This window comes from Tachypleus tridentatus, chromosome 13 (genome assembly GCF_004210375.1).
Source record: "Tachypleus tridentatus isolate NWPU-2018 chromosome 13, ASM421037v1, whole genome shotgun sequence".
Taxonomy (NCBI): Eukaryota; Metazoa; Arthropoda; class Merostomata; order Xiphosura; family Limulidae; genus Tachypleus; species Tachypleus tridentatus.
In genome coordinates this window covers 197,249,552-197,275,615 of record NC_134837.1, presented here as the reverse complement: position 1 = coordinate 197,275,615, position 26,064 = coordinate 197,249,552, and the positions used below count along the sequence as shown (strand labels likewise).

At 35.1% G+C, this 26,064-nt stretch overlaps 1 protein-coding gene across 1 annotated transcript in view; it reads right to left on the bottom strand.

The window, feature by feature from the left end:
• Window positions 1–26,064, bottom strand: part of LOC143239227 (ornithine decarboxylase-like) — a 36,537-nt gene that overhangs the window by 6,163 nt on the left and 4,310 nt on the right. Inside the window, exons 3-8 of the mRNA XM_076480125.1 lie at window positions 14,414–14,584; window positions 7,966–8,062; window positions 6,809–6,885; window positions 5,105–5,412; window positions 656–821; window positions 139–292 (exon numbers count right to left, since the gene is read on the bottom strand). Coding sequence (XP_076336240.1) covers window positions 139–292; window positions 656–821; window positions 5,105–5,412; window positions 6,809–6,885; window positions 7,966–8,062; window positions 14,414–14,500 — 889 coding nt within the window. The 5' untranslated portion in view covers window positions 14,501–14,584. The remainder of the gene's footprint in view (window positions 1–138; window positions 293–655; window positions 822–5,104; window positions 5,413–6,808; window positions 6,886–7,965; window positions 8,063–14,413; window positions 14,585–26,064) is intronic.

Here is a 26,064-nt window from a genome sequence, read left to right as displayed (position 1 = left end):
AATGTTTTAATTTTAAATTATAAAATATTTCCACATACTTTGTGAAAGAAACAGATCCAAGATTTATATCTGGAAGTTTGCATTTTATATATATATACAAGTTTCCAAGTAGTTCAAATACATTAATGAATTACTTACCATCATGTGAAGAGACTGCTTCTCTTTTGGCAATAATGTTGGCACAAAGATTGAAGGCAGATGTTGTGAAGTAACGACCCGGTTCTGCAATGATATCTACTCCAAGATCAAGTGGAAAATATTCTTCCAAAGCTTCATTCACCACACAGACAATCTTAATGGAAACAAACAGACACATCAGGTATAATTTATGATGGGACAATCCGAGAATGGTCACACCTAATGTATTCAAATCTTAATGGTCAAACAAAAACCTTTTAGTGTATAATTAATCATCATAGACAATATTAAATTATTTTTAATTTATCTTAAGAACTAAAAATATTAAAAGAATTATTGAAAATATCTTCTGTTTCTATAATGACTAAATGAAAAATATCCAGGTTTATTCTTGATGATAAGTCCACATGAAATAATGTTTTTTCAGAACAGCTGGCATGGGTATTAACACTTACAAATAAAGCAGAGAGCAATGTTTTGACTTTCCTAATTCATCTTCAGGTTAAATGCAATTTACCTCATCAAAATCCACATTCTCTTCTACAGATCCAGGAAAACCTCCTCCTATGTCCAAAAGAGTCATGTTGAAATTCATGCTGATAGCCCTGTCAAAAACTTGACGAGCACATCTTATGGCTTTGTTATACTTTGTTTTATCCACACAATTACTGCCAACATGGAAGCTATAATAAATGCATAAAAGTAAGTTACATCTTGATCTCTGTAAAGTAAAACTAATGTTTAAAAGGGCATTCAAAAGTAAAACTTTCAAGATGCAAGTAAAAACTAAACTAACACAACCTCCAGCAGGCTTATCAGTACAACATAGCAATACAAAATAGAGAAATAAATCCAAAACAAATACATCAAAAAGACAATATACCAATAGTATAGTTCTTAACCAAACAATCTAGGTCTTATCTTGTTTCTTATTCCAAGGACAAGCATAATATTTATTTGAAACACATTCTACAAATTAAAGATACAGAACTTATATAAATCACAAGTTTGGCTCATTAGGATGCGATATCTCCATTCTCTTTCAAAAGACACAAAATTAATCACTTAATCAAACCTTGGCCCTCTAAATATTTATTAACCCTTTTCTTAAAAAAACTTTTATATAAAGTTGCAGTTTACATAACTTTTAATGTAATTTTGCTTGAAGGATTTACCATTACTGGAGAAGTACCTGAACAGAAAGTGTTAGGATTTTCAAACTCAAAATTTATCACCTCATGATTCATTGTGCAAAAACCTGGTGCATTCATTTTAATATTCCTACAACCTTTCTCTTCAAGAGATAAATTAAAATACCTCCACCTATCAACACATGACAATAAGAGATGTAATGTTACTTCACAGTAGAATACAAAACACTGTACATCATGATGTACAACTAGTTTGTCAAGAACATGCAAGATAAATGATTTTACATACAATGAGTGTAATATGATCCAGGAAATGTTAAATTTGTATGTATACTAACAAAGCAGTTTTCCCACACAAAACTTCTCAAATAACATTAAAAAAGAACCAAAAGCCACTGAAATACCAGTAAAGGTCTTGCTTCAATGACTATTGCTTAGAAGCCAAGTTTCTACATACAAGTGCAGCAAGCATATTAGCCTTGTCAATTGGCAAGTGTACATTTAAGGAACAGCTGGTATCTATGGAATCACACATGGTCATGATAAGATACACAGTATGAGGCAAAATATCAGTGAATCTATTAACTGTTATGACACTATAATAATGTTAAAATCATGAATGTAGTCATGAAGTTGGCTCTCCTTTGAACTTCATTCTGAGATAAGACTAAAACCTTACACAATACATTGAACAAAATATAATTACTTAACCAACAAAATCATGCTGTCTTTAGGCTCTCATTTAACACTTAGATACACAACCCAAACCGGTTTTCCAATTGAACAAATGACAAAGACTTAACAATTACAGTATTCCAAACTCTTTTTCCTCAACCACAAGGTTTTTCACTCTAACTTATGTGTAATTTATATTAAAATAATCCACACAATTAACACGACACTTAAGCACAAATATTACCTTACAAGTGTTTATCCAACTGATCAGTTGATATGATCTCTGCAAAAATCGCATCCTAATTACAGACACCCAGATTCAATATTCTTATAACACTATACCCACAAGCATACTGAAGTTTATCAGGAAATACATAATTGTTATCATATTCCCAACAAGTCACTAATTAGTGTGCACAAATAGTAATTCTTCCAAAGCTTAACATTTCACATTTTTCCTGAATCTATAAACATACATAAAAACTGTAACGTAACTTCTCCAAGTACAAGAGTTGGCAGCATTGGTCACTGAAACTACATCTGTCTTTAAATGTTCTGATTCAATGTGAAATAAAGTTGGATAAACTTTAAGTTTTGGGGTAAATACTTGAGTTTAGTTAAAATTTTTTACTTTATAAAAATAGGAATTTTAAAAGAATTTGCTTCAAAATCACATTATAGCATCAAAGAAAAAACAGTGATATAAAGGTACTTTAGTAAAGTGAATAAATTAAAGTACTGTGATTGTTTGACAAAACAGTATTGGTCAATAACAAGCCTATTTATTATTAACTTTACAACAGACAGCAAAAAGTGGCAATGAAACATAATTAAGAGCTTCTGTAGAATCATCAGGACCAAAACTACACCCAAAAAATTTCTTTGTTGACATGGACAGATGATAATGGTATAAAATAATTTCTATTTATCATATTTTTTATATTATATATAGTTATAAGTAAAAATTACAAACTAATAGAACAAAGACATGAAATAAAACCCACTTTAAAATAATCACTTGTATCATCATTACACTATATTTTGCGGGCAACCCTAGAAAACAATAGAGTAAGCATGTATGAATTAGAACAAAATCCTCCATGAAATGTATAATCTGGTAATGTTTACAGAACATTAACCACTTGTCTTTTAACATTATTAATGTCAATATTATTTTATGAAGAAAATTGATATGTATATTTTCTGTCTTAATAGTTTCTACACTGCTGGTAGTCCATTAACAGCACATACAAATCCTCCATGGATGTTTCCAAATGTTAGCAGGTCTATCATCTACAAACTTTACTAATTTACTGACTGTCAATGTCACGAGTATGGATAACGAACAGCATAAGTCTCACCACAAATGCCTGAAGTACACAACTTTAGTCCAATTAAACTGAACTCCGTTAATAACATTTATCTCACACTTGGTCACCCTCATATCCATTTAAGCTTATTTATTCCTTAGTGAGAAATTATTTTCAACAGCTATATTTGTGGCAGTTAGTCAAAAGGTTTCTCAAAATCCATGTAAACCAATTACATAATCCAAGTAAGAAACAGTATCTTCAAAAAAAGAAGTTAATAAGATAAGGAGACAATCTTGTCTTTGTAAAGCCATGTTATATTGTCCAACAACGTTTTGAACGTAATCTAATATTTCAAATCACTCTTCGTCAGCCTCTCTTAGCTCACCTATAATTCCCTGGCAAAGCTTATAACCTCCTTTAAAAATTGTAGTAGTGTTTGCCATTATGAGTGCATTTTTCCTGTTTAATTCCAGACAAAAATAAAAGCAAAAAGCTCAGAAATCTGGTTAAATTTCCTGAAAATTCTGAAGTAAATATCACAAGCTCTAGGAGCCATATCTATTTACAAATTTTCAAGTTTTCATTCTTTAAATCAAATTCCACAATGTTTTGGAAGCTTATGACATTTCTTCCATGAGAAGACATTTAGATGCCCATTCTCACAATCTTCACCAAGTTCCCATTCTCACATTGTACTTAACTTTAATAAATGTAAAGAAATAATCTTATTATAGTGGATGAAGCATACATGTGTATCAATGTATATGACTGGAATAATAAATACAATGTAGAGCTATCTATTGAATATCACTACAAACAAACAAAAAATAAATTTCACACTTTCAAGATTTACACAATTATAAAAAAACTATGGTATGTGTAACAACCATTTCTCTGAAACAGAACAATTTAATAAACATATCCTCCTCACAACAAGAACACAATTTTCACTATGGCTGTTCATGAGGGCTTGATTATACCTTCACTAAAGGTAACTTAAATGTAGTAATAAAAATATGCAGTTCTTAAAAAAAATCTCTTCAATAAATGGTCTCACTTTTAATACATAAAAACATTATCACAATACCAACACTATTTCTGTGCACTACCTCCCACAAAAAATTTTTTTAGAAAATGTTCACTTTCCTAAATTACTTCAACAGGGTACAAATACTACGATTAGTAAATACTAGCAGCAAACAGCCCCATTTCTACTAATTATTAAGTTTAATATAACAAATTCTGTGCGATATTTTAGCATTCCTTTTAACTAATTCTGTAACTCTTAACAAACACATTTAAAAATAATCTTTCAACATTAAGTACCTTGGATACTATAAATAACTTTGTATTAAAGAATATTTTATGCTAAGTATACAAGGAGAAAAAGACATCACAGCAAAATATCAACATGTACAAATAATTCACCACTTGTTACACAAAATTTCCTGACCAGATAATACAAAACAGCATGTTCAGAAGCATTCTCCAAATTACAGAATTTACAAAAAAGACCTGTTTCAGTTTACAAATGTAAAGCTGAATTTCAAGTATTTTCAAATTACTTAAATCATAATTCAACAGAATATCTCATCTGTTTCTCATTACTCCAGCCTGTAATAAAATTGTTGGACAAATAAGAGTGCCCCACCTTACGTCTTTAACATTAGACCATTATAGCTACTGCATACTTTATATTTTCATTTCTGTACTGCACACATCACTATGAATTCACACCCTTTATATTTATGCCTCACTGAAATAACTGTTAGCAACAGATAGATTTATGCTTAAGTATTAATAAAGTATACATTAGTAGTTACTGACCTTACTCCTACAACACTGAGTCCTAATTCCTGAGCAACATGCAAAAGATGTTCAGCACTCTTTGGATCACACCCAAACTTTGTGCCAAGCTGACACACAAACCCACTGTTTTCCACACAGATATGGAGTACCAGTTGAGCTGCAGGATGAAGGGCTTTGATCTTATAAAGTTCTGATTCATTATCAAATGTCAACAGGTCAACACCAACTACTGCAGCATGTTTGATAAAGGAACGGGTTTTACACGGGTTGCCATATATAATACGTGAAGTCTCCACTCCCATGCCCAGAATTGACTGTATTTCTATCTAAACAATAATAAGTAAAGCTGTACATATTCTGTAACACCAAATATGTTCAAAGAATATGCTTTTGATTTTGTTTAACATTTTTTACACACCACTGTATACTTTTTTTTTTATTTATTTATTAATGTACAAGTTTACTCTGGGTTAGCCAATAAGATATTTAACAGAATCCACATTTAAAGACTCAAAAATGAATCTAACTTCATAAGATATGGAGTTTCAAATCTTGGCGTTCATATAAAAAATCCATTTTCTTTATATAAAAGTGTAACTATTGCATTCAAATTCCTAACTTTAAAAAAATAAGCAAACATCATTTATGAATGGAAGAGAAAAACGCATTAAATCTGTTTTGTATGATGTGAAAATCCAAAATACCTGAAAAATAAATATCATTTGTTACTACATCTCAGCAGAATAATATCTGATCCATAAATAATAAATGGATCATTTTTTAATTGTAATGATAATAGGATACCACTGAGTTTTCATATAATAATAGCATCTCCCTTATCTTCCTATGGTAACTAAATTGTTACATTTTTACAATAAAGAAAATGCAAGGATTCATGGGTTAGTTTGTTCGATTTGAAGGGCCTGTGTTAACCTTCCCTACTTACACAGTAATAGACTAGAAGGAAATCAACTGGTAAGCAGCACCCATCACTATTAACTCTTGGGCTATTCTATTCAGAACAAGTAGTTGAATCTAGCTGTTACTCTCATAATTCACTTGCAGTCCCAGAGAAATTTTACTTATTTTTAACAGCACAGAGATTTATACTACAGAATGTCAGTTTTAGAGAGTACAGCACCCTAATGACTAGGATACACTCAGCTCATTTACATGTTTGTAAAAATCATGAAGTCTTACTTTAAGGTATTCTAGTCTCACTGATTTTCATAAAAAGGTGCACAAGCTACATCACATACAAGGCTTATGCTAGCTTAAGTTACACACAGCCAGCACTATCTACAAGTGTCATATAAAGTTGTAAATGTCGTTACATTACATGTAGCCACACTATCTACAAGTTACATAAAGCTGTAAGTGTCATTATGTTACCTGGACCTGCACTAGTGACATCTAACATTAGAAATAATTAGACACTGCTTATTAACATAGAGCTACATTAATTAATAAGATCACCTGTTCTTGCACACATTCAGTTAAGTAAATACAATTCAAATGGACATTCTATCTGATGGCAAACTTAATTAAAAGAAAGAGGCAACATTTGAAATATTTAAATCTCAATAATAACCTTCAGTAAATCAAACGAAATTTCACAAATATTTTCTTTGTACATCATTTGAGAATTAAAAAGTAACAAGTTCTAAAGAACTGTAAAACCAAGTTACTCATAAATATCACAATGTAAAAAGTAATACTCACTTTGCTGGCACAGTCAAAATTCAAACCTAACACAGCAAGTAATTCCAACAGTAATGGATTGTCATTGCACTTCACAGCTAAAAGAAAAACTCATTTTTAAAGTAAATTACAGAGTTGATCTACACATTTAATCTGTTAATTAATTCATTAAGTAGTTCATTATTTTCATGAGTTGTAACACTAATCAATTAAAACTGAACCTTAAAGTAATGAAAAAATTCATAAGAGGAATTTTCTTTCATTTACTTGGGTAGTTATAAACACTAATTTCAAGTAGTTTATTTTACTGGCACCACTCAGTTAAACCATAATTTCAAACCAATTATTTCATGTGACACTGATGTAATTGGTGTTCAAAGGTTATTGATATAATTAAACTATATGAAAAGCATTAGCTTATAAAGATAAAAAAAGTTATAGGATGAGTTATAAAAGCCTAAAATTCAGTGAACAATAAATATTGAGAAAGGAACATAAAGTGGGGCACTTGTTACATGTTCACACTATATCCATCCTTCTAATTGTATTTTCTGCAATTCATGAATGTATTTTCCCTTGAGAAGTTTGAGGTTAGTGCACACCATGCCATGTGTTCCAGTGACTGAGATCATGGTAAAGCCAAAAACAATCCTTAAGAGGATCATCCATACAGCTCATTACCTGATACTTTACTGAATTTTCTCAAGATTAAGATACAAACTCATAAAACAAGTTACACAACAATAAAATCTTAGTCGTGATGAAACTTTATAGAATGGATGGCAACTGCCTGTTGTGTTTCCACAACAGGCAGTTGCCATTATGAATACCCTGCCTTAACAATCTATCAGAGAATAAAATCATCAACGTGAGGAGTCTAATGGCTAAAAAGTTAAGAAAAACCTTCTATGATTTAAATTTAAAAAAAATTGGTTACTCTAGACACAAACCAATGCTTTGAAATCACTTTGAAATTAAAGATGGTGTTCTACTTATACAAGCCACACTACAATTGTTCACTTAACATTTTAACAACAAGGTTAATAACTTTGGCATGGAAAAATAAAATATTTGGATTGGACCATAATATATAAACAAGACATAATAACCACTCATTTAACCATGAGATTTCAGATAATTCCAAAACTATAACAAATTAGCAGTTATATATGACTCACCATAAAATGGTTGTACCCGAGGCATTTTGTACTTCCACATTTTGTACTTATGAACAATATCAGACATGTCGAAGACATAAAAAGGTTCTTCTGAATCCTAAAATTGAAGCAATGTCAGTTAATAATTAAATTAATTTTCTAAGATCTGTTGCTACATAATTATGAAAAATATGAAAGCATGAATATACCAACAGTTAAGAGCATTACAAGTAACAGCCATTAACCCTAAAATTATCAGCTCTTAACTACTTACGTACCAAACTGCTTGTGGATTAATCATTTGTAGAGTTCCTAACAATATTAGCCACAAAAACACATGAATAATACACCCATGCTCACTTATTACTGTTGGATTTCTGCCTTTGTCCCTACACTGAATATAAGGAATTTCACTCACTAGTTATTGTACTATGCAAGTACACATGACTTAATACACATACCACTGTCAGTGATTGGTAAAAAATGCCAGTAATATGACAGTTAAGCAAAATCAACCAATTTGAAAGAGGCATCAAAAGTATCCATATTTAAATTATTGAAATTATATTTATCCATATCTGTAAACTACAGGGACAGTCAGTAGAGCAAATACCTTCTCCACAAAGCACTGATCACATTCAGCTCTCAACAAATATGAAAATGTGTCAACATTTCTATCTGTATAAATTGACATGGACAAATCTCCATCCTTATAAACAGACAAGAACCATTTTTCATAGGACAATGAGGAATTGTAGTTACATGTCCACCAAGTTTCATCAAACTACAATCATTTTTATTCAATTACACAACAAAAAATACTATGAAGTATCAGTCTCAATGCAAACAGGGATTTTTTGGACCTTGACCCTCCAAAAGCTAATCACTTAAGTTGGGTCATAGATCAAATATACACTAACTTTTTTCTAAATCCATTCATCTATTTGTGGAGTCTTGCTGACAACCACAAGAGTGAAAATGTAACTTCTGTCCACATTCTGTGGCAAAAGTAAATAAACGTGCATTTCAAATTGTTTTCCACAAAACTGTTTAGTTTCTGGAAGACTTCTAAAAGTCACAAACGATGATTAAAAATGAACTTCAAAGTCAGTACCAAACAACAATGTAAACCTCTTTAACAGATCATTTAGGCAGAGTATTCATGATGAAACTTTGTAGAATGGATGGCAACTGCTTGTTGTGGAGACTATGTAGAGGACGATGTTTCTGAAAGTCTTCCACCTTTCGTCTTCAGGTAGATGTGTGTGTGTGTGTGTGTGTGTGTGTGTGTGTGTGTGTGTGTGTGTGTGTGGTCTTTTATAGTGTCCTGGTAGATTGTGGAGAGCATGTTATGATTGGTTGGATTATAACTTTCCGATTGGAGGAGAGATTTCCTACAGATTCAACCAATGATAGCCACAGGTTACTCACATCTGATCCAGAATTTTTAGTGAAGGTTTAATAGTGTTAATATAAAATAATTGAATTTTTGTCTTCCAGAATTTGTTTGTGTCGATGATTCTAGTTTTCTCCCAGTTTATTCTGTGTCCAGTTGACGTGGCGTGCTCTGCAATGGCTAAATTTTGTGTTTTTGTAAGTCTTGTACTATCTTTATATTCTTTTATTCTTGTTGCAAGTTCTCTTCCCATTTCTCCAATGTATGTATCGTTGCAGGAACACAGAATTTCATGGATGATATTTTTTAGATTTTATTTGGTAGGTAGCTGTTTGTGTTTTTTTACAAGAATGGACCTTAAGGTACTGTAGGATTTCCACTGGACTGCTATGTTGAATTTCTCAGCTATCTGTTTGAATTTCTTCACTGAAATGTTGTAGGTATGGTAGGTAAATGGTGGTAACTTTCTGATCTTTTCTATCTGGTCTTCTTCCAGGAGTTTTTGATGAAGGAAGAGGTGTAACCATTTTGTTTAAAACTCTGACCTTTTGGCATTTTGCTTCAATGGATGTCTTATTGCAAATGTTTTCTTCTCTCATTTAAGCAGTGGATTATACCACGTTTTAGAGGTTGGATGATAGGTGGGTGGGTTTTCTGAATACAGTTGTGGTTATTTGTCTTACTTGTTTGCTGATGAGTTTAAGAAACAGTACTCTGTTTTGTATTCTTCTATTTCCATAGTGAAGTGGATTCTTTTGTCTATGGAAATGAGATATTCTAAGGCTGGTAAATTTTCCTGACCATGGGGCCAAATAAGAAAGGTGTTGACATACCACCTGTAGAAACTTGGTTTTAAGGGTGCAGATGAAAGGGCTCTTTCTTCAAAGTCTCCCGTGAAAATGTCTGCTAGAATTGGAGAGTGTGGTGATCCCATGGCTAGATCTTCTGTTTGTTTGTAGAATCCCTCATTGTATTGAGAATAGGTTGATTGTAGGCAAATGGTTGTTTGTTCCATTATGGCATCTATTGTCATGTCTGTTCTGTGTAGTAGAGAATTGTCATTGTCTGGTGACGTGAAGGGTTTCTGAGGTTGGAACATTAATAAATTGATCTGTGATGTTAAAACTGACCATAATATCCTGGGATTTGATGTGTAGCTTTCCGAGTTGTCCAATGGAATATGTAGTTTTGAATGTGATGTTCAGTGTTTCCTTGTAGTGGAGATAAGACAGGAATTAGGAAAGTAGCCAGTTAATGAAAAGGTGAGTTCTGAGTATTGACAATAGGCCTTTGAGGTATATTATGTTTGTGTACCTTAGGTAGTCTGTAGAACTGAGGGAAATTTTCCTTGAATCTTAAGTCTGGCTAGTTTTTCATTGATTAAGCCTTATTTCTTTAGTTTCTTCAGCATTCTATTAATGAGTTACCCTGTCTTTTCTGTGGGATCATTGGTGATCGTTTCATATTGGTGTTTGTCTAGCAAGTGTTTGATCTTCGTGTCATAATCATTAACGTCTAGGATGAATATACCATTTCCTTTGTCTGCTAGTAGAATCTTGATGTCTCATTTTAGACAGTTCAGCTTGCTACATTCGTGTTTAGTGATGCTCAGTTTTGGTTTGTCAACCTTCCTGAGGATGGTGCAAGTTTAATGACAAAATTGTTAAGACATAGGCTTTGAGAGGCTTTGTGTAGCAGTTTCTAAGGTTGCAGCTATATCAACAGTTGGAGCTGTTCAAGGTTAGTGTTTTGTTTTTGTTTAATTTCGCACAAAGCTACTCGAGGGCTATCTGCACTAGCTGTCCCTAATTTAGCAGTGTAAGACTAGAGGGAAGGCAGCTAGTCATCACCACCCACTGCCAACTCTTGGACTACTCTTTTATCAACGAATAGTGATTGATCGTCACATTATAATGCCCCCACGGCTGAAGAGGCGAGCATGTTTGGTGGGACCAGGATTCGAACCCGCGACCCTCGGATTACGAATCGAACGCCTTAACACGCTTGGCCATGCCCAGCCATGTTCAAAGTACATGGCAAACTTTAGACCTGGGTTAAGGATCTTATTTTCTGTAGCGCTTAGTACTCTCAAACTAATTGTGGCCTATGTTTATAAATGTGGGATTGTCCGTCTTAATCAGTCTGTTGAATTTTTAAACTTGTTTATTCTTGATATTTTCTTGGTTGGATGTACAGCATTTGATGTAGAGGTTTAGGATATCTAGTGTTCTAATAATTGTGGAGAAAAGTTGTTGAAGCTATGCATATTGTATTCCTGTTGTGTTGGTTAGATGGTGCTTGTTCCATCTGTTTTTCTACATGCAGTCTCGGAAGATCTCTGCTGGTATTGTCAAGGGCCTTTTCTATCTCAGTAGTACTGGTGAAAGTTGTTTCGAGTCTCAGAAAGCTTGGGATAACAATGAAATCTCTGCAGGGTACTAGGAAGGTCAGATGATTAGAGCAGTGTGTGAACTTTGTAAGATTCTTATTGTAGTCTTAATGCTTAAACAAGAGAGCACAAAACATTTGTGATAAGACATCCATCAAAGCAGAATGTCAAAAGATCTTAGAGTTTTAAACAGAATTGTTACACCTCCTCCTCCATCAAAAACTCCATAAAGACTGACAGAAAGTAAAGATCCAAAAGTCACCACCACTACCACCATTTACCTACAACACTTCAATGAAAACCTCAAATGCATAGCCAAGAAATTCAACATAGAAGTCCAGAGAAAATTCTACAGTACCTTAAAGTTCATTCTCTTAAAAAACAAACAGCCACCTACAAAAGAAATTCTCAAATATGTCATCTATGAAATTCCATGTTCCTGTAACGTTACATACATTGGAGAAATGGGAAGAAAACTCGCAACAAGAAAACAACAAAGATAGTACAAGACTCATGAAAACACACAATTCAGCCATTGCAGAGCACGCTACGTCAACTGGACACAGAATAAACTGAGAAAACAAGATACATTCTGGAAGACAAGAAAAATCAAAGAATCATTTCATATTAACACTATTAAACCTTCACTAAAAATTCTGGATTAGAGGTGAGTAACATGTGGCTATCATTTGTTGAATCTACAGGAAATCTCTCCTCCAATCAGAAACAGTGATAACACTATGTAACACAAATTTTGTTCCTGGATATTGTGTGTTATTTCTTAATTGCTAATGTTGTAAAAGCACAGAAAATGGCTATTATTTCCATCAAATTTTGTTTTTGTGATCTGAATAATGAAATTTAGAAGTTTACCTATTTTCTATGTAAAAACAGGCAAATTTGCACATTTTCATTTACACAAGGTCTGAATAAAACATATGAATCAAGATTTACATGTATTTACAAAGTTATAAAAAAAATGTTTAGAAGTGAGTAGTTTTTCGAGATTTGCAACTGTAATGTAAATCACAGTCACGTATCAGCCAAATAGTATCCCATCATGTTTTCATTATACGCTCCTTGGTTGCAGTGTTAAAAGTCCAGTATATCTTGATGAAAGAGCTTGCCTTGCTCCTCTTAGTATGCTCCCACGTTCTCCTTGAACTTATTAAGACGAGTGTCAAGAATATGAACTTTCAGCGACATCATGCAGCCCAACAACACCTACACACTCACCTACCTGAAGAAGAAAGGTCTTTTCCTCTCTAATCACAGCTACATCTATGGAGTTTTTATCTCCTATAATTTGTTTGATATCAGGTGATATGCTTGATCAAAATTATTTTTAAAGATAACTTATTTTACAGTGCTCACAAATATACTGTTCCCCAATCTCAAATACACAATAAAATACTTCACTTATTGTTGGAGATACAAAAAATAATGATGAAACTGGAAACATCATACATTCAACATGTTTCAATATCTTACCTTGTCAACGTCTTAATTTTTTTTTTTTAAATACAAGAATATAATTCAACATTGGGCAACGTTCCTATGCATTTAGCAATAAGCCCATCGTTCAGGTTGACTACTTCCATTTGAACAAAGCTAACATGTTAATATTTTCAATAACTGTTTTTTTCTTAATATTCTCTTCTAAAGGTCAACAACCAATGAACCAAGACTTTGAAAATTTAAAATACATATGCACTTGTAACAAGGAAAAGCTACACAAGTGTCATCATTACATTTCCTATGTTAAAAACTACTACTTTATGCATTATATTATGAACTTCCCTTATACACAACTGGCTTCTGAACAACACTGCAAAAAGTAAACATCTAAAAACAAAGGCTATTAAAATCACTCAACAAGTCTAAATAACTTATCAGCTATACATTGTAAATCAACACTGCATCTTTACTATCCCACGATGATAAACTAAACTCGACATTAAACAAATGCACAAGTTCAGTTAGCATTTGGAATAAGAAATTACACAAACTTCAGAATTACTGGTTAAATCAAACAAATTATTTGTAAATTTGTTTAGAAGTTATGTGGTGGTCATAAAAATGAATTAAAAATGTTAAGATTCCATATGTTTTCATCACTTAATTATCAGTGTTTATTTTAACCAAGAATAATCTTATAAAATACCTTACTTTTGCCAATGTGAATTGTAAATTTAAAGGAATGCTTTTGAACTGCCTCAGAAATTACACGAGGAAAGCCAAAAATAAATAGCATGAAAGAGTACAGGTTAAACCACAATAAATTCAAAATACATTAACATGCAATATTCCACAGGAGAATGTTTAACTTCTTCAAAGAAGCAATTTGTAATTTTTTCCATTTTACTAAATGTTTTGATGCAGTGGAATGTTTGATGTGTCACAAAATTTAAGTTGTATCTCAAGACAGCTGGTATAGGTATTAAAACTTATTAAAATAAAGTAGAAAACATTTAGACCTTCTTAGTTCTAAATCGTCTTGAGATAGATTTTTACTTCAAGTGGATTTCTCATCATCATGAAAATTTAAATCTCAAGGAAAAGGCAAAAATACCTTACATGTCACAGATATTCATTAACCATTTTAACTCTCAATGGCTAAAAAAATTAAAAGACAAAAGGAACAAAAGAAAGATATGTTTTCTGGTTCTTCATGAGAGACTTACCGTTTGATTGGCAATATTCTTTACATATTCCAAGACATATTTGTTTGTTGCAGTTCTTCTGATCTGCTGGTTTGTTCGAGGCTTCATGTTCCTCTTTCGATACAGCAAAATGTTTATACCAAGTTATTCAGATTTTTTTTTTTAGAAATGTTGCACAAATATTCAGTCAGTCTGAAAAAAAGAGTATATTTAAAGGAACATTTGCACTAACATTGCACCTTAAACCTAGTATTTTTTACATCTTGCACATAGCTTCAAAATTTAGTAAATGGCAAGATTACTTGTAGGTGAACAAAGTTGAACACCAATTCTTTAATACTATACAATTTTTTTATGTGACATTTTTTCTGTCAGCTTGTCAAGTCAAAATCCTGTTTGAGCACTTTCAGCAATATGAGTATCCAATCTGTGCAGGAGAGCCTAACCATTTGGGGAACTAAAAAACCACATCACATGGATGTAGAAGTAATTCCAGCAAATACCAACAGAGGAATTTTTGTGTGTCCATATGAAGCTGCACTAATATAATGGAGTAATTATGTATCAGATTTGAAAATAGTCACGTAATTTTATTACCACACTGATTTCATTTTATGGTTACATTTACTTACAAGTTATACTATAACACAAATCATACTAACTAAATAGAAAAAGGTATAAAACATTGATTTTTTTTTAATCACACAGTATAATGCAACTAGGCTAATAATTATAAATGTATATAAAACTGATTATTTTCCATAGAAATTTTCAATACAAAAAGAATTTTCAAAACATTTACCTACATTATAATGTACATGTGCAACACTTTTTTTTTTTTTTGTCAAACTATATTCATTTGACTGCAGACATAGCATGCATGTTTGTAATTACAAAATGCTACTTTTACCTGCAGAACATTAAATCACTTAGAAAAAAGTAAAGTCAGTCAAATGTTTAGTATGGACAAATTATTCTCAAGTGGTAGGCCATAAGACAAGCAGATATAGCTCACCAGACTAACTGCTCTGAACTAACAAGTGGGCCTTTATTTTACCAAATACCCAAGTGAGCCTTGAAGTGTAAAAGGTTGAGAAACCCTGCTGAAACCCCACTAATACTACTTGACAAGTGACCATGTGACACCATCCTAATCCACAGTTAGCACGGAGTAATTAGTGCTATTTGCTTATTGGTTAATCAATGATCCCAATAATGAATTACATTCAATAAACTGGAGTTCCTCAAACAGCTTTCAGAAAAACCAATCAGCAGTAGAAACTACTATATAATTTAGTTCCATCTCATCTGCAGTTACAAATTACTGACAGATGCAGAGGCTGAATTGTTTTATTATGATTAAAGCAGGGCAAGTAAACTTTGTTGATAGTGGAAACTGGACCACAGGTCCTTGAATCTGTTTGTCTGTTGTTATATTTCCCTCTCCCCATAAAATTACATATTTATTATTCTGTACATTTATCTATTTATTATCAAAAGAAATCAGAATAAGGAGGGTTCCTTACAATATCAAAAGTGTTACATATTAAAATTATTACATACAACTGAGACATGAACTACCCTATTTTGCCAAGGATCAGAGACTAAGATCATGGATTAAAGAGTTAAAGTAACCTGTTTTACCCAGTTAAAATAAAACAGTCAGTTCACTGGTATAAATTTAGCTTCCAACATCATTCAAAGAAAATTTTTTTTTCAAAGAAATAGGAATACAATGGACTATACAAGCTCAGATGTTTTCTAAAGATGAGACAAATTAAATAAAAGGATAAAACCATTTCATATAAAGAGGCAATCAAAGTTCAGCACTTACAAATAAGCAACAAAAACCATCATCTCCAGACATTTAACTCATAACAATGGTACTCCATCCTTGTCATTGTACAAAGTTAGAATTAGGACTTTTCTTCTCCCTTCAAAATGGAACATAACCAAAAGACAACCATTATACAGAATATTATCCTTTAAGATTGGTGACTGACAGAGGTTCCACAGACTTTTCCTATTGGGGTAAAGATGAAAGAATTTATACCCTTGATGTGAAAACAAAACTTGTTAAATCAAAAGGAAAAAAAAGGGAAGGTATATCAGCTTTTGTCAACTTCTGTTTCTCAAGTTGAGAATCTGTATGGCTAGAAAGCTTACACTAAAACACAGATGCTATATAAAAAGGCATACAAAAAGCTTGTAGTGAATTTGAAATTCTACAGTTTGAAAACAAAACAATGGATATACAACAGCTTTGGCAAAAGCAGCGAAGAAACCCAACATTACAAGTGATGTTGAATATTTATTTCCTTCTCCCTATTTTCTTCAAAGAGCTGCTATACAGTAAGTTTCAAAATGGAACATTAACAGTGTAAAACTACACAGGCCTTACAACTAAATGTCACAAAATGAATGTGCACATTAAGTTTCATCATTTTTGTCTTACCCAAGTTTGTCTAAATCTTGTGCATGAAATACACCAACAAGGAACTAGTAAAGGTTGAAATACTTGAAGCACCAGTAGAACAGATGAAAACTTTACAAGTACAAATCATCCAACTCAAAAGTGTAATATGCTTCTGAACGAAATCAACAAGATACAAAAAGCTTAATAATTAAGATGAACCAATCTCAAAACACTGGAACATTGTCCACACATGAAATTAAAGTGATCCCAGTTTAAGTGAGAATTTGAAGAATCAGTCTTACTCTGTCCAAAGTCAAAAGCAAATAACTAGCTAAGCAGTTTAAGTGAGAATTTGAAGAATCAGGCTTACTCTGTCCAAAGTCAAAAGCAAATAACTAGCTAAGCAATGGCAGGAGCTGCAAGAAAGGATAAAGACAACTACCAATCAGAATGTCAGGTTTCAGCACTAGAGAAAAATTGACTTTGGAACATAATAGCCTGCTCTTCCACATACTTAGGAGCTGGCAACATAGCAGGAATAACAGCAGATAATTGTCAGCACTCTGAAACACTGCACATATGCAAGATTCTTGATAAACTCATCAATACTTTTAAAAAGCAAATATATTTAAACCCATATATCTTCAAATGATACCCAGAAAGGATGCATCTGACTGAAAATGACAGTTAAACCACATAAGGCCCCAAACACACATCATATAAAACAATGATCCTATTTTCACCTTTGACAATAACCTACAACTATATGTACAAACTTTTCCCTTGGCTAGGACCCAAATTTTTCTTTTTCCAGTATTGATGAGGCAAAAATTAGGTTACATACCTACAAAAACTAAACACCTGTCTCCATGCATGTTGAAAATGAAGCATATTTCCCAAATCATGACTGCCACTGCTGAGAGGTATAAGCTTATCCCTTTAGTTTATGCAGTATGCTCAATAATGTCTAATCATTTCAGCTATCTTATAACTCACAATAGGCTAACACTCAAACAGTGGAGAGAAAGACAGTAATATGTTTGCACCTGCTTGAGATTTCAAACATTTGCTCACAAAGGAACATTTCTAGAGAAATGTGCAATGCCACTGTTACAATCAAACAAATCAAAGTTTTAAGCATAGACTGGAGTCAGGATAAAAACCCTAGATTTCATGGCTACTCAGCATACAAGAGCATCACTTACCCACATGACTACTGACCTTATTTCACAAACTGATACTTACTGTACCCATCCTGATTTTTTTTTTTTAATGATAAATTGATTGATTGATTGATTTAGTGTTTTATGGCACAAAGCAGCGAGGCTATCTGCGCCAGATATTCGGTAAAAATGTAAAAATTAAAAATAAATAAATAAATGTAGTAATAGACATAAATGGAACTGAAGGTAAAACAAAAAAGTATAAAACCAATGTTGACACCTAGTCTACAATGTTAAGATAAAAGGTAGAGTATAAGAAGTTGTAAGGTATTTACTCTAGCAAAAAGGTAATGATCATAACCCGCCAGGAAGATTAACAGGTAAGTTCAAGAACCACCGTCAATCACCTGAAGTTGGCCTTTCCAGTCCTGGTTCTGGGTTATGTGTCATAGCAGCTATTATCAAAATGTAAAAGAAAGTGAAAGTTTTAAAAGACACTCCATAAAATCGTAATAATGAGTAGCCAAATGTCCAGTAAAAGGATAAAGTCAAGTAAATGGAGTAAAATTTGTAGAAGTAATTGAAGATAGAAGCAAAGCGGCAATTAAGACAGAAAATGGCGTAAAACCAATGTTGACATCCAGTCAACAAGGTTGTAAGAACTACCTGTAGCAGAATGGTAATGATCGTAACCGCCAGGAAGACTAACAGGTAAGTATAAAAACCACCGTCAGTCACCTGAAGTTGGTCTTTCCAGTCCTGGTTCCGGGTTATGAGTCAATATGGCCAGTACTAAAAAGTTAATTAGTAAAAGTGTGAAATGATATGCAGTAAAAGTATAATAACAACTCGCCAGGATGACTAACGAGTAGTTCAAGCGGATAGTTCAAACAGGAGCGTTAGTCACCTGAAGTTGGCCTTTCAGTCCTGGTGTCGAGTTATTTAATGTTCTGGCTATTGTCCAATGTCAAATTGAATGAGAGAGATTAAAACTGTAAAAAAGGAACCACAATTAAAAAGGTGTAATGAATAAACATGCAACACTTAAATGAGATTAAAAAGGTTAATGGCCATTAAAAAATTAAAAACATTATCAAGGTGGACAGAGTCACCATCACCAATAACTCTGTCCAATGTTACAGATTGACCCTGGGAAAAAAATATGTTTAAAATATTGCCGTCGTTGAGAATTGTACGATGGCAAGAAAGTAAATGTGGCTGATAGTGATTTGAGTGTTACACAAATTACACATTGGTGCATCAGTTCCAGATAAAAGAAAATGATGAGTTAAAAACTGTGACCAATCGTAGCCTAGTGAGAACAACTTCCTCCTTCGAACTTTACGGAAGCTAGATGGCCAAAGTCAATTTTGGGTTTGATTTGAAAAGTTTGTTGTCACGTTGCTCACTCCAAGTGGACTGCCAGCTGGCACGGAGCCGACCCTTGAAGATAACACCATAGTCCATGTGCGGAATAGGCATAGGAGTGATGGTGCTGAAGCAGACATATTTAGCTGCCATGTCTGCAAGCTCGTTCAGCTGAATACCAACATGGCCTGGTATCCAGAAAAACTGAATTGAAGTAGCTGCTAATGAGAAACGGGCCAGTCGGTTACGAATATCAGCGAGAATAGGATGTGAGCCAGCGTGTAGCGATTCCAAGGCAAGTATAGAACTAAAGAATCAGTATAAATAGTGCAGTTGGAGTACTGCTCAGCTGCAATATGATCCAGGGCAAGAGATATGGCATACAGTTCAGCAGTGAACACAGAAGCTGTAGAAGGGATTCTGCGTGCAACTACTGATCCATAGCAAACCATAGCAGAGCCCACTGAATTACCTGATTTGGAACCATCTGTATAAACAGGAACTGAATGATTGTTTGAAAGATATTCATTAAATAAAAGACGGTACTTCAATCTGAGTATCTGCCTTTTTAGGTGACTGAAAGAAAGGTCACATTTGGGGGCTGTAATAAGCCATGGTGGGATGGGCCGACCTGTGGAACATGCAATGTTATCAAGGACAGACCCAATTCATCCAATTGCTTCCGGATCACGAAGGCCAAACGGAGCAATGACAGATCGTCTGTTCTGAAAAGTACTGCCCACCGAGGAAGGAAAACACATTTCCAGGTGGGATGCTTTGGTAAGGAATGAAGTTTGAAGTATATTGTAAAGATAGTTGCAAACGGCGAAGGTGTAGAGAAGGTTCATGAGATTTAATGTATATACTTTGAACTGGAGAGGTACGGAAAGCCCCAGTGCAGAGTCGAAGTCCTTGGTGATGAGCGGGGTCCAGCATCTTTAAGGCTGAGGGTCTGGCAGAGCCATAGACCATTGATCCATAATCAAGTTTCGATCTAATAAGAGCACGATATACCTTTAACATTGAACAGCGATCTGCCCCAACTGGTAGAAGAGAGAACACGGAGGATGTTCAGTGCTCTTGTGCATTTGACCGAAGCTGCTTTAAGTGTGGTATAAAGGTCAGTTTACGATCAAAGATAAGCCCCAAGAACTTGGTCTCCGGGACAACTGGCAGCAAAACTCCACCGATATGAAGTTCAGGATCAGGGTGAATACCCGTCGGCGGCAAAAGTGCATGCACACAGTTTTGGAGAGAGAGAAATTAAAGCCGTTAGCCATAGTCCACTTCCATTACACAATTGAGGCGGTTTGTAGTTGCCGCTCAATATATCTCAAGTTTGACGACTGACATGAGATGTGAAAGTCAGACATACAGCCCATTCGCAACAGTGAGAGGGAGTTGTTCAGTGATGGCATTTATCTTTATACTGAAGAGTGTAACACTCAATACACATCCTTGAGGGACTCAAGTTCCTGTACAAAAGAACGGAAAGTGTCGAACCCACACGAACCTGGAATCTCCTGTCCATTAAAAAATTTTTAATAAACATGGGTAGATGGCCACGTAACCCATATGTATGGAGGTCTCAGCAAAACGCCATACCTCCATGTTGTGTCGTAAGCCTTCTCTATGTCAAAGAATATTGATACAAGATGTTGGCGGTTGAGAAAGGCTTCTCTGATAGATGTTTCAAGACGAATTAGGTGGTCTGTGGTGGAGTGCTGTCGACGGAACCCACACTGGGTGGGCGAGAGGAGGTTGTTTGATTCAAGGAACCAAACAAGGCGAGCATTAACCATCCTTTCTAATGTCTTACAGAGACAGCTTGTCAAAGCAATTGGGCCGGTAGTTTGAAGGAATCTTGGGATCTTTCCCTGGCTTAGAGAAAGGTAAAATAATAGCCTGGCGCCAAGCATCAGGAAAACATTCTTCTGCCAGATCCGGTTGAAAACAATCAGAAGGACATTAAGAGAAGCAGGAGATAAATGGTGCAGCATGTCATAATGAATATCATCAGGTCCAACAGATGTACTGGCAGACCGATGAAGGGCCATTTTAGTTCCACCAGGGTAAAAGGACGATTATAGTCAAAGAAACAGTTAGTTGAAGGAAAGAGGTGATCGCTCCGCCCAGTCTTGATGGCCAGGAAGGCGGAGGAACAAGCAGAAGTGCTAGATACCGGCAAAAGCTTTCACCTAGAGTGTTAGCGATGTTCGAACATCGGTCACCTCCTGACCATCAGAGAGTAAGATCGAGAGGGGATAGAATTGTAGTGTCCATTAACCTTTGAATCCTGTCCCATATGATCTTGGAACTGGTGGTAGAAGATATACTGGTTGTGAACTTAATCCAAGATTCCTTCTGGCTGTGACGTCTTACCCACCTAGCATGTGCACGGGCCCGTTGGAAAGCAACCCGGTTTGAAAGTGTGGGATATCTACGAAAAGTATCCCAGGCCCGCTTTTGAGCCTTCCGTGCTAAGTGGCAAGCAGGATTCCACCACGGACGAGGATATCGTGGAAAAGCGTGTCGAGGTTTTAGGAATACACTGAGCAGCTGCATGTGTAATACAGTCAGTTACGCTGCTACACAGTAGTCTATTGATGGCTGATTTACGATGGCAGGATCAAGTTCTGCGAGAGCAGTGAAAGTGGACCAGTCTGCCTGATCCAGCTTCCACCGGGCACGCTGGTAGGGTGGCATCGACCACGGCCAGTCTCTCTTATAAGGATTGGAAAATGATCACTGCCTAGTGGATTACTGTCAACCCTCCATGAAAATGGGAAAATAATGAAGGGAGCAAACTGAGAGATCAATAGCGGTAAAGGACTGACTAGGTGCATGAAAGTAAGTGGAAGAACCAGTATTGAAAAGAGAAAGATTGTGATCAGAGAGCATCCGCTCTACAGATCGGCCCTCCCATCAATAATAGCACTTCCCAGAGGGGATGATGTCCATTAAAATCCCTAGGATTAGAAACGGAGATGGCAATTGTTCAACGAGAGCATCCAGATCTGATTGATCATAAGTCTTTCCAGGGGACAGGTACAGAGAACAAACAGTGATGGTATGACCCAAGGAAATACGGATGGCTACAGCCTCCAAGGGTGTGTTGAGTGACAAAGACAGGGTGGGCACGTGTTGATCAACCAACAGTGCCACCCTCCATGTACTCGACCATCACACAACCTGTCATTTCTGTACAGAGAAAACTGCCGAATGGAGACAGTATCAGCAGTTTTGAGAAATGTTTCTTGTAAAGAAAGACAAACAGGATGGTAGGAAGCAATCAGCGTTTTGATATCATCCAGATTAGAACGTAAACCTCGACAGTTCCATTGTATCAAGGTGGCCATTTTTAAGAACGGGTAGGTGAAGTGGCTGGAGAACCCTTCGGTTTACGACCACGTCTTTTTTCTTTACTGTCTTTAGTTGGAGGAGGTCTATCAACCTCCATGGATCCTGCTCTGTGTCGGGTGGGCAGGTTTTTGTTATTGGAAGGGAATCTAGTGACTGAGGGCGTGAACGAATAATTGTGTTGTCTCTTGTGGTGGGAGAAAAGATGTATCAGAAGAAATGCCTATATTTGAAACTGAAGGACGTGGATCTTGAGGTGTGTTGGAAGGTATGGGAGGGACAGAGATAGGTGTGGTAGTTGATTCATCAACCTTTTTAACCACGGAGGTCAAAAGGCTTTTCATTTGTTTTGAAAACGATTCTTTTGGAGGCACAGAGATCTGTCTGCACTCCCACTGTAGTTGTGAAATGAAGTGCAGCAGCATATGTCCGAGATGGAGTTGTGGACAGCAATTTCCGAGCCTCAGGATAACTAATGTTATGTGTCGTTTTCAAACGCTGCACCTCTTTTTCCTCCAACCATTTTGGGCAAGAATGAAAGTATGAGGGGTGAGAACCATTGCAGTTTACGCAATGTGGGTTCATGTCACAGTCATAGGCATCGTGGTCCTTGCCTCCCACAACGAGCACATGTCAGGGAACCACGACAAGATGTCTTTGAGTGGCGAATCTCTGACATTGGAAACATCGAAGAGGGTTTGGTATGTATGGCGAACCCTGCAAATGAGATAACCTGCCTTGATAGTGGCAGGTGCATGTGAAGTAAATGTTAAAAGCGAGGGTATTTGTTGGCAGTGTAATTCCATCTTTGCGAAGTGGAGATGCGCCTCACTGCAGAAACTCCTTGAGTGGAGAGACCAGCGAGAATCTCTGACTGGAGCGTTCTTCAAATCCCTTTCAACAATAACTCCTCGTGAAGAATTCAAGGCAGCATGGGGTGTAACCTCAATAGGTATATCCCCAATTGCCTTTGATTTCAACAGGAGTTCACTGTGTTGGGATGTGGATGTTTCAACTAATATGTCACCAGATCGAAGTTTCTTTACTGATTTTGGAGAGCCAGCAAGTCCCTCTAGTCCCTTTTGAAAAAAAAGGGGACATTTGCCCTAAAGGTTTTTCCGAAGAGAATGTAATATAAGAAAATGAGGTACATGTGTTACTGATGTTGAAGATTGCTGTTCTGAGTATTCAAGGCGTGGTCGCTTACCCATTGACTGTTTTTTACAATTTTATTTAAATTTTTTGAGGATCCATAGGAAAAGGAAAAAATTTCGGTACCCACTGACCCCACCCACCATGGAGCCCTACAAGGGACGCACTACAAAGTCACGCAAGGACAATGCAGCAACGCCAGGGTTTAGTGAGCACTATACCCAAACACCAGCATCAGGCACAATGTCCACAACACCCGTTGAGAACTTCCAACACTGGTACTTGGTTGACTCTAGCCCAAGTGGACCAGCCGATTGACCCAAGGGGGCCACCCAAAGGCCGCCCGTCTACAGGAATTGAGGCCAAAGTGGTGTGTTAGGGTTGGACCCTCAACCACCAGGATCTTCTCCTCCCATTCACGGTCGCCACGCGCGGCAAACACGTGGGTGGATGTTTAGATCCCAGAGAAGGTAACCAGATAGAACAGAACCTTCCCTGGGAGGTCCCCTCAGCACGTACAGGAATCCACACCGAGGGGTTTAATGATAAAACCAATAACAATGAGATAGAGAATATATTTTTAAAAAGCTGGATAGACATTGGCTGAAGTTTGGACAGGAATGGTTCTTGATGGTTTATACAGTGTCTGCAAAATTCTTCTCTGGAGCAAACTCAAGTATTCAAACTGAACGGCCAGTAGAAGAGTGGATTGCACAGCATGTTCAACAATCTCAGTACTTGTTGTAGGTACAGAATGCTGTGGAAAGTGGAGAACAAATTAACTTGTTTCACGAGATAATTCTACTCATGCCATTTCTTGTGCAACACAGCAAGAGAGATAAAAGGTAAATACATTCACAAACAGTTATTGTGGTTATTGTTTTTAAAAGATGAACCTCTATGATACTGAGAAAGTCAAGTCACAGGTCTAGCATATTTTCTCTTTAATTATAGATGTATGCAACTACCAATTTTTGTAATTTTAGTACCAGAGCCCACAGATGTTGAAACCACAATAATCTTTATTTAGTCAGCAACTCATCCTACAGAATTTGAAGCTTTTAGCTATGAAGAGCCTAGTTTACAAAAGATATACCATAAAACTATGTCCAAAGCCACAATCTAAGGTACCATGTAAAGTTTAGAAAAGCTGTGACTCGGTAGCTATAAATCACCATGAAGTGAAAACTCAAAAAGACCATTAAGGGTGTGGATGAATGCAAAGAAACCAGCAATCCTTCCAAAATTCATATATGTGACTCATAAACCAAAGTCACAAAAGATTCAAGATTAAAGAATGATATGGAATGCTAGTATAAGGCAACATTTAATACACCAATATTCCCCTGGAGTGAGGATCTCAAATGATGCAAATTACCCAATATTCACAGAACAAGAGCAGTAGCAGCTCTCATAATTTTAATACCTTACATTTCATCCAACATGCAATAGTTTGCTTAAAGTCATCTTAAATACAATTTTCATGATTTGAAATTTTATTACATTAACAATAAAGCTAATTTGATTACTTAATGATTGCATAAGCAATATATGAATGATTCCCTAGACACAGATGGACAGAGAAAAGGGCTATAAGATCATTATTGATATGATTCAATATTATATTAGCAGAAATTTATTTTTGCAGTACAAGTTTTTTTTATCTGATGGGTAAACCACATTTTTCACAAAAGGTATAGCCATTTTTCTTTAAGTGGTTAGTAACAAAACATACATAAAAATGTATCTTCAACACACAAATACAGAAGTGTGGTGGGCACGTGTATGGACTAAAGTCAACATATGGTCTAACATATTTGCACATTGATACATTTCAGATAGGAAGCATAAGAATGGGCAAAGAATAAACTTAAAAACTACAGAAATTTAGAGGTTGAAAGTCACATTCCAGACTCAGGATGACAAACCTCTGGAGTTTCTATATTTTCAACAAAATAATATTGGCATGAAATGTCTTCCATTTCAAACATTAATTATCTCCACCATTTTCTCTACAAAGACCTATCAAAAATGTTTTAGACTTAATTTCTTTGATTCTAGCTTCACCACTTCATTTTTCTCATTTTCAGTATAATATTCTCAATTTGTTACTTCAAATGGATGCTTTCCTATGCTGATATATTTAAACAAAGTCAGCATTATAACAAAACAAATATTCATTTGAATAAATATCATGTAATCACTCCTTAAAT